This window comes from Lutra lutra, chromosome 11, assembly GCF_902655055.1.
Source record: "Lutra lutra chromosome 11, mLutLut1.2, whole genome shotgun sequence".
Lineage (NCBI taxonomy): Eukaryota > Metazoa > Chordata > Mammalia > Carnivora > Mustelidae > Lutra > Lutra lutra.
Genome location: NC_062288.1, coordinates 25,121,531 through 25,135,098, shown reverse-complemented (window position 1 = coordinate 25,135,098; position 13,568 = coordinate 25,121,531). Strand labels below are relative to the sequence as shown.

General features: G+C 34.6%; 1 protein-coding gene and 1 long non-coding RNA gene across 2 annotated transcripts in view; both read left to right on the top strand.

The window, feature by feature from the left end:
- LOC125081465 (uncharacterized) overlaps positions 1–13,568 on the top strand; it is a 489,301-nt gene that overhangs the window by 200,660 nt on the left and 275,073 nt on the right. The window lies entirely within an intron of this gene.
- Positions 1,007–13,568, top strand: part of GNAT3 (G protein subunit alpha transducin 3) — a 55,378-nt gene continuing 42,816 nt past the window's right edge. Inside the window, exon 1 of the mRNA XM_047696141.1 lies at positions 1,007–1,124. Within this exon, the coding sequence (XP_047552097.1) occupies positions 1,007–1,124 (118 nt within the window). The remainder of the gene's footprint in view (positions 1,125–13,568) is intronic.

The window sequence follows — 13,568 nt, the reverse complement described above, 5'->3', positions numbered from 1 at the left end:
GTACTGCCTAAATTGAACTCTGTTCAGTGTCTACACTAAGTGGGCCCTCAAGTAATGTTGATAGACTGGTTTTCTCACAAGCAGTAAAAGTTCAATTTTTAGAGACGGATCCTAGGAGACTAAAATCAATAATTTAAAAGCAGTGTGGGTGCGTCTGGGTGCCTCTGTGTATTTGGCTTCTGCCTTCAGCTCAGGTCATGGTCTCAGGGTCCTGGAATCGAGCCCCTATCAGGCTCTCTGCTTGGCAGGGAGCCTGCTTCCTCATCTCTCTCCACCTGCCTCTCTGTCTACTTGTGATCTCTGTCAAATAAATAAATAATATCTTAAAAAAATAAAAAGCAATGTGTGTTGAATTCTAGGTTTGTGGCAATACAAAAATATGTATAAATATAAGAACTGCATTCATTTGTTTCCATTTTTAAAAAAAAACCTGTTTTGTAATTAATATGAAGATATTTCTAATAATTTTAAGTGATAATCAGAATATACAAGACTATAAATTTGGATGATTCAATATAAATATTCTGATAGTGATACTGGAATGATTATGAAGAATTTGAAGACTCAAATATCTGAAGATACAAGCTTGTTGATTAGTAATAACTTTAAATCACAGTAACAATGGTATGTTCTGATTGAACTGTTCCTTGCAGATTATCTTTAGTGGATAGATTTACACCACGTTCTACATTATTATACACTGTTCTTTAAGCAAGATGGGCAAGTTTTTGAAGATGTGCCATAAATGGTCATTAATTTGAAAGCATAATGAATTTCCTCTTTTGCCTCTAGCCATACAACCATGGGGTTGTATGGTTTTGCCCTGTGATCAGGTGACAGCTCTGAAAGCATCTCCTTAGGCAAAGCAGGGTCTCAGAGAGTGAGGGAATGGGTGGTTAGGAAGCTCTGCAGTGCACTGCTTCTGCATCTTCCCTCCAAGCCGGAGCTGTGCTCCACGTTGAAGAAAGCTCAGGCACATAAACTAACTAGTATCTACCACCACGAGATGGGGAGCGGAATTAGCTCAGAGAGCAAAGAGTCAGCCAAAAGATCCAAAGAACTGGAGAAAAAGCTTCAGGAAGATGCTGAACGAGATACAAGAACTGTCAAGTTGCTGTTATTAGGTAATATTTTTTTCCCTCTTGCTTTCAAAACCCCCATTTTTCTTTGCAGTTAGGATGTATTTCTTTCCTCAAATTTTAATTTCAGGTAAATTACCATATGGGGGATTTATTATGAATATGTGCTTGGAAACTTAGATTTTATATGCCCTCTATAAAGGTTTACTTTTCTTATTTAGTATTTTATTTTATTTTGCTTAAGCAGAGAGACAAATATTTATGAGATGATTCAATTCCTCTTTGTCAGTAATACAATTTACTACAATTAAAGGAAAACTCATATCCATTTATTATTTCCTCCTACACTAATCATTTTCTGAACATCAGTTATTTAGTACTGAAAACAATCCTTTAATTACAAGTTATATAGAGTTACATTATTTTGTTTGAACAGAAATAACCGTTGAGTTGTTTGATATCAAATTTAACATGTTATTTAATTACTTGTGCTGTAAAAACCAATTAGAATTAAGTTATTTAGAGAGTAATGAATGATAAGTTACCTTAGATTAATAACATTGTTCAGGCTTTTGAATACTGCCTGTGCTACCATTTGTACACTTATAAGATACTCCACTGAAACTTTTTTAGGATATTTATATATTGATTCAGGTCAGGATTATGTTCCTTCTATCTTTTTACCCTTTTATTTTTTTTTAATAGATTTTACTTATTTATTTGACAGAGAGAGAGATCACAAGTAGGCAGAGAGGCAGGCAGAGTGGGAGAGGGAAGCAGGCTCCCTGCTGAGCAGAGAGCCGGATGTGGGGCTCGATCCCAGGACCCTGGGATCTTGACTTGAGCTGAAGGCAGAGGCTTAACCCATTGAGCCACCTAGGCACCCCTCTTTTTACCCTTTTAAAACTCAGCACAACGTTTTACCACAATGCTAACTTAATGTTTAATGAGTTGAAGGAAAGCTATATGCTGCACATTTTTTCTAAACATAAAAAAATCTAACATGTAGTGGTCATGGCAAGATCAATTATGTTTTTGAAATAAAAATCAAGACCTTTAAAAAGAGATCAAAACAAGAACTTTAATTGGTACTATGTTGCTCCTGCTTAGTTACACACAAAAGGACTTCATTTTATTTTATTTTATTTTTTAAAGATTTTATTTATTTGACGCGGAGAGAGAGAGAGTTAGAGAGCGAGAGCACAAGCAGGGGGCGCTGCAGGGGGAAAGGGAGAAGCAGGCTCCCTGCAAGGATCAGGACATGGGGTTCAATCCCAATACCCTGGGATCATGGCCTGAGCCAAAGGCAGACGCTTAACCGATTGAGCCACCCAGGCACCCACAAAAAGACTTCATTTTATTTCAGAATTGTGTATTGTTCACACAAAATACCCTCATTTTTTAAGTGCCTCCTTTCCTGTGTCTAGTTTGCTCTCAGTGGCAAAAGTGTCTCAGAGATCAACTGTGGGATTCCTAGCACTTGCTCCGCAAAGAAAAGAAAATGTTCTCTCCCTTTATGCACAAGTTCTGTGGCTCACACCTGCCCACAGCACTTGCAAGTAACCACCTAGGGGTGAGTAACTTAGAAAGATGCTGGAGCCAACTCTTGCAACTGGAAATATTTTCCCCCTCACTCCAGAGCATTCTCTGAGGTTTTCTTTGATCAAGAGTAGAAGTAATGTGGACATAGAAAAAGCAAATAAAAGATAAGAAGGAAAGCCAAACATTCCTACAAGTGCATTCAGTGTCCCACTTGTACTAAGAACAGTGGTATAAGAGTAATGATAAAACAGATTTAAAAATCCCTATTTTTGAATAAAGTTTCAAAAGACTAGACCTATTCTCAATATGCCAGTTCTTTTTAGATTAAAGTGGTTGGGTTAGATCAAGAAATGAGGGTAACTTCTAGTACCAGAGATTAAAAAAGGATCATTAGTAGCATTATTTTACCTTTTACTTTTCCCAGACAATTTCATAAATTCAGTTCCAAAGATACCATACAATATGCTTGGATTTATTTGTTCTGAAAATAAGTGTACTGAACTTATTTACACAAGTGAATCAAATTCTCAAGTCTTCCTCTCCCAGTTTATTCCAAATGTTTGTCTAAGTTTTCCCTTCTGGACTCTTGAGTTCTATGCATGATCTTTCAATTGTCAAGTTCAAAACAATAAAGTCTTATAAAAACTCTGCTTCAATCCTCCTTTTTTTACTTTAACTCAAATTCTCTAAACAGTATCTTTTTATTTGCAATATGGCCTCATTAAGACATACAAGCGTTCAATGGAACTAACCTAAACCTTACCATCCTCCAACTCTCAAATCCCCTCACAAATGAAATCTACTTAACCTCTCCCATCATTGAAACAGTGATTACTAATGCATGTAGGTCACATGGGACGGACTAGTTAGGCCTTGGTAGTGATCAGATTCTGATTCTAATTCAATTTCTGAAAAGATTCAGATTGAAAAATATTTTTGACAGAATTCATTCTTTATGCTGATCCTCTTATCTAATCAACTGTAGGTGCTTAAACACATTGACACAAGTTACAAATTTAACATGTGCTGTAAAGCAGATGTACCATTTTTGTATTATTATGGGACATAAGGCTTCACTGAAATTAAAGAGCTATCTAATTGCTATTTTACAAATAAAGGAATACCTTGCAGACAGGTTCCCTCTTTATTATGCCTTTTAGACATTTAGTAAAATTACAGAAGAGATGCCAAATCTTTCTCCTTTGCAAAAAGCAGGCTTCTAGGAAACACTGGAGATGACTCAGACATTCCTAGCACATTTGAAAATTGCTGTAAGAATAATAATGCCATGTACCTTAAAAAAAAAAAAAACTGTAAAGATTACCCAGAAAGAGTACATTTTAATAAGAAGAACAAATTTTAATGAATAACATGTTCTCTTTTGGAGAGTTCTTTTTTTTTTTCCTTTTGGAGGATTCTTAAGTTAGTTATTTCTTGAAGACTTAACTTCTAAATGTTTGATTAAATTTTATTACTATCCAAAAGAAACACCTGTCATTAAATTACAGAATCAGAGTGGATCATTTCCATTCTTTCTATGTCCCTTCTCTTCATACTTTACATTAATTTCTTTTGTACTTTTGTAGATTCAGAGCTTAATGGGAAGTATAGGGAAAAATTAACTTTGTTTTCGTATTTGGAACACTGTCACATTTACTCTATAATTTTCAGTTATGATATTATAATTAGCTTTTAGCCAGTGATTTCCAGCACTATCCTGTACTGTTCATCATTAATTTTCTTTTAGATCTAAACCCTTCTTTATTTATTTAATATCACAAAACTTTTTAATGGTGCCATTTCAGCTCTGTTTTAAAATATTATTGCAATCATCTGACTCTTAGGAATGTGAACTTGAACATCCAAATATAAAAGAATATCTACTTTAAATGTGTTTGTATCTACTTAGGTAATCAACATTTTCAATTTTTTCAAATGGTCCCATTTATTCAACAAATGGATATTTTGGAAAGTATATCATTTTTCCAGTATGACAGTGGGAGAATTATGATAATTTTGACACCGTTTAAAAGCTTATTACAAAATAATTGGTAAAACAAAATCTGCACAGCAGAATTGACTAAATAGGTTTATCCACCTGGAAGAGTGGAGACTATAATTCAAAACATGTAGAGTATAATGTATTTTTAAGCCATTTGAGATAAAAATAATTGATTTAATGCTTTCATTATAATGTGCTTTTAAACATCTCTGAGTTACCTCAGGCTAGCCACATAACATCAGAGAAATGGTGGATGTCAAAGTATTTTATAAACTGCAAAAATCCAGACAAATATGATGTATTTTTGTTGTGTAATAGATTTGCAAAACTGAAATAAATTAAATGTTCATAAACGTATACAATTTTTCTTCCTTTGTTTTCCTGTTATGTATACCTAAGAGAAAAGAAGACAGAAACTCAGGTTAAAGCAAAGTTCTTACTTTTATTCTTTTTTTGAAAAGTAGGTCTTTATTTTTATTTTTTTTTAAATATCTTTAAATATGAGTGGGAAAGTATGCAGGAAACTGGATGTGTTTCTGTCACTGGCTAGATTATGAATTCATCAAATGTAAGAAATTCTATTTTGAATTTCCATTATACCAAGAATCAATGCCTGACAATGTATGTGATCAGACAATGAGATTCCCCCGGAATAATTACTTCAGGATTAACCAATCAATTTCTTTCTGATCACTAGTGATAAGTGAACAGCATGTAAGATATATTCCTAAATGTTTTCAATTTTTTTTGTTTTATTTATTCAAATTAAAGCCACCCTTTCCTTGCTCTAATAATGTATTTTTGTTTTAAAATATTATAGAATAATTTTATGTTTCTAAAGATATCCAATCTTGTGGATGCACAAATATATTTAATGCAAATGTTCAAAACTGATTTTCAGGAGAGAGAAAACAGGCAGAAAAGTCTACTTGAAGAGTTTCAAATTTTATCAAAAATGCAATGAACTATTTGCATCATAACAATATGAAAGTTCCAAAATCAAACCCAAATATTTATAATATTGTATTTATTTACCAAGAATGGCAGATGGCAGTATCAAACAGCTCTCTATAATGTCTCTTTTCCAACAGGCAAAAAGTGCTTAGACAAATGTTTTGCATATATTTGTTTGTTTAAGTTAATTTATCTTAAATAAGCAGTTGAACTTATACATAGACTCAAGTCTTTCACATAAAACATGCAAACCATGTATTAAGGTATTCCATATTTAGCCAAATGACGGTATTTGCTAATGAGATTAAATCTTCTGGAAAAGACTCTTGTTAACTCTGATTTATAACAGAACCTCTCTAGTAATACCACAGAACTTTTCTGTATTCACTTTTTTTCATTCAGACTCTGAATTACTGATTCGAGAGCAAGCGATACCATACCTTTAAAAACATTTATAGAAGCATGATGAGCAGCCAACAAAAAGTTATTCACTCCTCCAAACTGTTAGAGATATAGGAGGGTAGTGAACATTTGAGAGCATAATGACTCCGTGATAGATTGCACATCAAATATACCTCCAGTTAATATTTTAGACTCAAACCCAGAATCCATCTGCTTATCTAAGTTTTCTCCAAGTATTGATGTATAAATACATCAGTGTAGCCTTGAACCTATAGAAGTAGGATTGATTCAAGGTGAAACTGAGGAAAAGACCAATCAAGATTGGAAAAACAACCATTCTGTTGATTAGATCCTGATGCTTTAAAGCAGATGTCACAGCTGTCACTCCTGCCTCACTATTTTATATTCAAATAGAATAAATGTGCTACTTAGAATTGTTCCTTTTTTAAGATATCTGAAAGTTTCAATCTCTGACCAGCATTTTATATTCTCTCACTCTTTGACACATGTGAGTTAGTTCTTCGATTTCATATACCTTCCTGACCCCTTCAATTGGAATCAACCCAATTTTAGCTGTATTCGTCTGACAGCTCTGAACCATCCTGTTCCTTTAATCTGCTGCCTTAATTGAGATTCATACTCTGCACCCTAGATAATTCCTCAAAATTCTCCATCCACCATTGTTCTGATATACTGAAACCAACCAATCTCCACCAAAGCAATGCTATTCAACATCTTTTCAGCCCTGAGTGCTGATCCAATTCTGACCCCCACGCATTCTCCTAATTTCTTTCATTCCCAGGTGTCGTAGAATAAAATGGCATCATTTTCTGTTTCCTGGCTGACTAATTTGTTTTTAACTTTAGCTGTTAAAAACAGCTGTTAATTATCTTACAGAGTCCTAGTTTTCTCCTAAAATCAACCAAAGGTCAACTGTTTCTGTATTCCCAATATCATTTTCATCTAGAACTCCTCCCCTCTGCCTCACCCAAGATGAACACCTGTGTACCAGATAGTGATCAATCATCATCTCCAAACCTCACTGAACTATTCCACTTTCAGTTTAAAGCTAATTTCAACCACTGTGTTATAAATTTCAACCTCTTCCATATCTTAAGAATTTTGCTTTATGAATTATTTTCTCTTTTCTCTTTTTTTTTTTTTAAGTTATAGAAGTTTTATTAAGTGAATTTTCAGAATTCTCTACTGGCTCCTTCTTTTTGGAACATAGATATATTTCTCTCCATTAGCCTAAAAAACATTCTTTGACTCCATAATCTCCTTGAATTTACCTTACATAGGTATCTTTTTTTTTTTTAAAGATTTTTTATTTATTTATTTGACAGAGAGAGATCACAAGTAGATGGAGAGGCAGGGAGAGAGAGAGAGAGAGAGGGAAGCAGGCCTCTTGCTGAGCAGAGAGCCCGATGTGGGACTCGATCCCAGGACCCTGAGATCATGACCTGAGCCGAAGGCAGCAGCCCAACCCACTGAGCCACCCAGGCGCCCCCATAGGTATCTTTTTAAACACACTTTTATATTGAAATACTTCTAGTGTTTGCTCACTGCTTCTGTTTTCTTATCCTCTACATTCTCTTTAGATAATTGCAATCCACCTGTGTATCTTCCTCTCTACTAAAATGTTCTTTCTCTCAGAGCCCTGATAACCCCCAATTCACAAAATTCAGACTTTAATAACTGTGTCTCTCTTCTTTAGTCATCCTATAATGCTGCAAGACCCTCTAGTGTTTTATCCCCTCATGGCTCCCTTTACTGAAGCATTCTTCTTCTCCCCAGTCTTAAATGGTTTCACCTATCAAGGTTTGTCCTTGGATCTTGGTTTTGCAATCTGTCCTGTCTCTTGCAGATCAAACTTAACAATCTCTTCTGGAAGAATGACACTAATATCCTTCCTTTTGCCCATGTCTTGATCCATATTTGCAAATTTCTGTGAACTGTGAACTGACTGTACCTTAGGAGACCTCAAAATTATTGTTCAGGTTTATCTCGCTGCCTACTTATCCTTAAGCTTTGTATTTTATGAGGCTCCCCATTATATTCTTTCCCATTATATTAACTCTGTATTTCAATCTTCTTTATCTCTTTTGTGATCATTCTCTGCCCACTGCCGGAGGGCAACCTTGTGGCAAAGGTGAGTTTTACTTCTATCTCTGATAGAATGGATCTCATATTTCTCCACCACTTGCTATTGTTTTCTGTCTATGAAAACACCCCTACGAAATAGATATTATCTTCATTTTACAGAGGAGAATCTTAAGAAATTAAGAGAATTCAGTTTCTAAGATTACAACATAGTTGACAAGAAAACAAAGCCTTTTTTTATCCCTATTAGTATTAAATTTTTATTTGCATTCTAGGGTCTATGAAAACAAACACCATGTCAGGTTTTATTCTTCATTTTATTCCTATGACTTAGCACAAGAATGCATGCATGATGTACGTACGGAAGAATGACAGAATCAGAATCTAAAATATTCCTGTAAGCTGTTCATAGTGTCTAACGCATGGACATTATGTTTGGAATGTGGAAAGAGAGCTAGAAAAAAGCCATTATGGCATCCCATAAAGAGCTTATTTAATTCAACTGGGATATATTGATAGGTTTTCAGAATGTAAGTGAAAATGATTATACTCTTTTTTTTGGGCGGGGGCAGGGAGGAGGTCCAAAACCATCCCGGCTATGCTACAAGACAAAGATTTTATGAGAATGATTGAGGTAGGTGGGTCAACTAGGAAACTGTCACTACTTCACAAATACTTGATAAGATTGTAAATTAAAGTGGAAAGTACAAGTTTCAAAGTAAGATTTGAAGGACATCCAGAGACAAGGTCAACAAAACTTGGTAGCTGACTCCATATGGGTTTTAAATGAGAAGAATGATTAAAGGTAGAATTGAAAATGGTGATCATTTTATTCATTGATATGTAAAAGGCAAGAGAAAGTTTAGGTTGGGGGAGATATGAAAGGAGAAATGATTTAGGACATTCAAATGGGTGATGTTTATAGCATAATGAGTGGAGATATCTATTAAACAGATGAATATTTGGGTCTGGAAATTAGGAGGAACAACTCCAGTGAGCACTAGAGATTTGATATATTCAATCTTCTCTTTTCTCTTACCCTTACCCAATTCTCAAATGTGTATAAAATAACCATGTAATTAACCAAGGCCTTTTTTTTTTTTTTTTGGAAACTTTAGTATACAAAAAGGTGTGTGTGTGCCTGTTCCACAATTAATGAACACTTAGACAAATCTATCATCTATGTTTCAGTTAAAATAGGCCTCTTTGGGGAAAACCACGGTGTCCCTTTTCAGCCTACAATATATAGTAATAAGATAAGAAAGAAGCCATATTTTTAAAATATTTGTCAAAATCCAAAAAGGCTCATATAATATTTTAAATATTATATTTTTAAAACAAGTATAAAATTGGAAGTATTTAAATTTCATTAGAAAAGATAGTATATAACCACAATATTTCCCACAAATGAAACATGCTTAGTTTGCCTGATGAGGTGTTTTACAGATTTGTGATGCTTATAGTATTCTATCACAGAAATAGGAACTTAGATATACTATTAGTCACAGAAATGTATCTGACACCATAAGTGTACTGATGTGATGCACCAAAAAACCACAGTATTATATCATATTTATGCTAAAATATTTATGTTGAATCTAACCAGATAAGTACAGAATACTGGATATTATATAAGAAGTTACCCTACACTTTACAAAAATGCTAATGTCATGAAAACAAATTTAAAACAATATGAAAATGGAAATATTCTGAAATTAAACAAATTTAAATACCATAATAATCAGAGGGAATATATAAACATTAACTGGATCTTGGATCCAAGAAATATAAAAGGCATGAAAAATATTTTTTTGGAACAATCAGACAAACTTAAATATAGAATATATATTAGCTCACATTTTGGATTAATATTAATTTTCTCAAGCATGAAATCTTGTATCATGATTTTATAGGAAAAAATTACCTTATTCTTATGCATTCTGAAGTGTTTATGGGTAAAGTGTCTACTTTCAGAGGTTCAGCAAAACAAAGTATATTTTATATATATATATATGTATATATATGTAAATACATACATAACTATTTCATAGATGTACGAAAGAAAGGAAACATGACAAAACAAAAACCGGTGAAGGGTGTAAAGTATAGATTCTTAAGGGAGGACAGGGAAGATGGTAGAGTAGGAGGATGCTCAGCTCATCTCCTTCCTTGGACACACTGAGATAACATGTACACATATGCAACTAACTCTGGCAATGACCTGCAGACGGGCCAAACAGACCTTCCATAGTTAATTGTAGAGAGGAGTCCACACTGGAAAAGGTGGAGACACAGCTGTGAACCAACCCCCCCAGTGAGACTACCACAAACAGGAGGGACACCACAAGTGTAGCAAAGCAAGAGGATTAAATTCCACCCTGGCACCCCAGGAACTGGGGACACACACTGGGAGGACAAGTTTCCATAAGGTCTGGCTTTCAAAACTAGTGGGGCTTAAATTTGAGAGGTTTTATAATTCATGGGGTTTAACCCTGACTACTTTAAAAATCAGTGGGCTTAACTCCAGGAAAGTCCAAAAACAATAGGAAACTGAGTCCCTGCCCTTAAAGAGCCTACCCACCACATAGTGCAAGCAGCTCCAGCAGGAACTGGCACCATTCCAAAATGATTCCTGTCTTGGAGAAAAGGGAAGATAACCCCGTACACCAGCATACCCACAATTCCTGCATCCAAGCTTCATTGCTGGCTACACAGGGAGCAAGCCTGCCACTGGGTGTGTCTGCACCCAATGCATTGCAGATGGCTGGGAAGAAAACAGGTGCAACTCAGTGACAATAGTAGGGTACATGCAGTGACACAAGAGCCACAAACCTCTGGATCATCTGGTTCTGTGACCAGGGGGACATTGCAATACAGGGCACCACAGGACCTCTTTCACACAAGGCCACTATTTTTGAAGACCAAGAGATATTGCTGATCACCCTATTGCATAGAAGCAAACACAGAGTTAGACAAAATGAAAGAATAAGACAAAATCACAGCAAAAAAAAAAAAAAAGCTAAATGAAACAAAGATAAACAATATGTCTGTAGACAATTCAAAGTAATTGTCGTGAAGATACTCAGATGACTGGATAAATTCAGTGAGGTATTTCACAAAGATACAAAATATAAAAAAGAACCAGTCAGAGATGAAGCATTCAGTAACTGAAATTAAAAAAAAAAAAAAATACTCCAGAGGGAATCAATAGCAGATTGGAAGTTGTAGAAGAACAAATCAGCAATGTGGAAAAGAGTAATGAAAAGCAAGGAAGCTGAATAGCAAAGAGTAAAAAATAGAAATCAGTTAAGGGAACTCAGTGACATCATCAAGAGTGACAAATTCTGGGGGAGGAAACAGACATTTGGGACCAGAATCACAGAAAGTCCCTAATAAGATTAACCCAAGGAGGTCCATGACAAGACATTTAGTAATCAAAATAGCAAAAAATAATGATAAAGAGAGCATTTTAAAAGCAGTTAGGAGGAGCGCCTGGGTGGCTCAGTGGGTTAATCTGCTGCCTTCCACTCAGGTCATGATCCGGGGTCCTGGGATGGAGTCCCGCATCGGGCTCTCTGCTTCGGCGGGGAGCCTGCTTCCCCCTCTCTCTCTCTGCCTGCCTCTCTGCCTACTAGTGCTCTCTGTCAAATAAATAAATAAATTTTAAAAATTAAAAAAAAAAAGCAGTTAGGAAAAAAAGAAAACTGTTATATACAAGGGCAACCCCATTAGGCTATTTGCTGATTTTTCAGCAGAAACACTGGAGACGAGAAGAGAATGGTATGATATACTCAAAGTACTGAAAGGCAAAAACCTGCAACCAAGAACACTATACCCAGCAAAGTTATCATTTGGAATAGGAGGAGAGATACAGAGCTTCCCAGAGGAACAAAGTCAGAGGAGTTCATTGCCACTAAATCAGCCTTACAAGTAATGCTAAAGGAAATTTTTGAGTGGAAAGGAAAGGTCATAACTCGATGAAAATTATGAAAGGAAAAGATTTCACAGGTAAAAGTAAACATAGAGGAAAGGTAATGGATTAATAACTTATAAATCCTGTGTGAAGGTTAAAACACAAAAGCAGTAAAATCAATTATATCTATAAAAAAGTCAGTCAAAGGATACAGAAAATAAAAGATATTAAGTATGACTTTATATACATAAAACATCAAAGGGGGAGAGGAAATTGCATGTTTTTAGAATGTGGTTGAACTTAATGATTATTCACTTAATATAGACTGCTCTACATGTAAGATGCTATTTTTGAACCTAAAGGGAATCACAAATCAAAAGCCTGTAACAGATACACAGAAAATTAAAAAAAAAAAAAAAGGAATTCAGGGATAACATTTAAAGAAAGCCATCAAATCACAAGGAATGAGGACAAGACAAGAAAGGAACCAAGAAGAACTATAAAAACAACAGGAAAACGATGTACATACCTATAATTATTTTAAATGTAAATGGACTAAATGTTCCAATCAAAAGATATGGGTGACCAAAGAGATTTAAAAAACAACAAAAGTCTGGGACCAGATGCCTTCAAAGGTAAATTCTACCAAACATTTAGAGTTAATATTTATTCTTCTCAACATCATCCAAAAAATACAAGAGGAAGGAAAACTTCCAAATGCCTTCTATGAGACCAGTATACTCTAATATCAAAACCAAAGACACCACACAAAAAACAAAAGGGTAGGGGGAGGAAAAAGAAAAAAGAAAATAAAAAGAACTACAGGCCAGTACCTCTAATGAACTTACAAGCAAAAGTCCTAAAAAAATATTAAGTTGAATTCAACAATCCATTAAAAGAATCATTCACCACAATCAAGTGGAATTTATTTCAGGGATGCAAGGGTGGTTCAATATTCACAAAATCAATGTGATACATCACATTAATAAGAGAAAGGATAAAAAACATGATCATCTGAAAAAGCTTTTGACAAAATAATATCCAACCATGATAAGAACTTTCAACAAACAGGGAACATACTCAGTGGTGAATAACTAAAAACTTTTCCTCTAAGATCATGAACAAGATAAAGATATCCACTTCACTACTTTTATTCAACGCAGTACTAGAAGTTCTAGGTACAGCAATCAGACAAGAAAAAGAAATAAAAGACATTCAATTGGTAAGGAAGAAGTAAGACTCACTATTTGCAGATGACATGTTACTCTGTGTATAAACCCCCAAAGGTTCCACCAAAAATATTACTAGAACTGATAAATGAACTCAGTAAATTTGCAGGATAGAAGATTAATATGCATAATCAGTTTCATTTCTATACACTAACAATGAAGTAGCAGAAAGAGATTTTTTTTTTAAATACCGTTTACAAATGCACCAAAAAGAATAAAATACCTAGGAATAAATTTCATCAAGGAGGTGAGACCTATACTCTGAAAACTATACAATATTGATGAAAAATCTGAAGACAACACAAACCTATAGAAAGCTGTACCATGCTAATGCACTGAAAGAA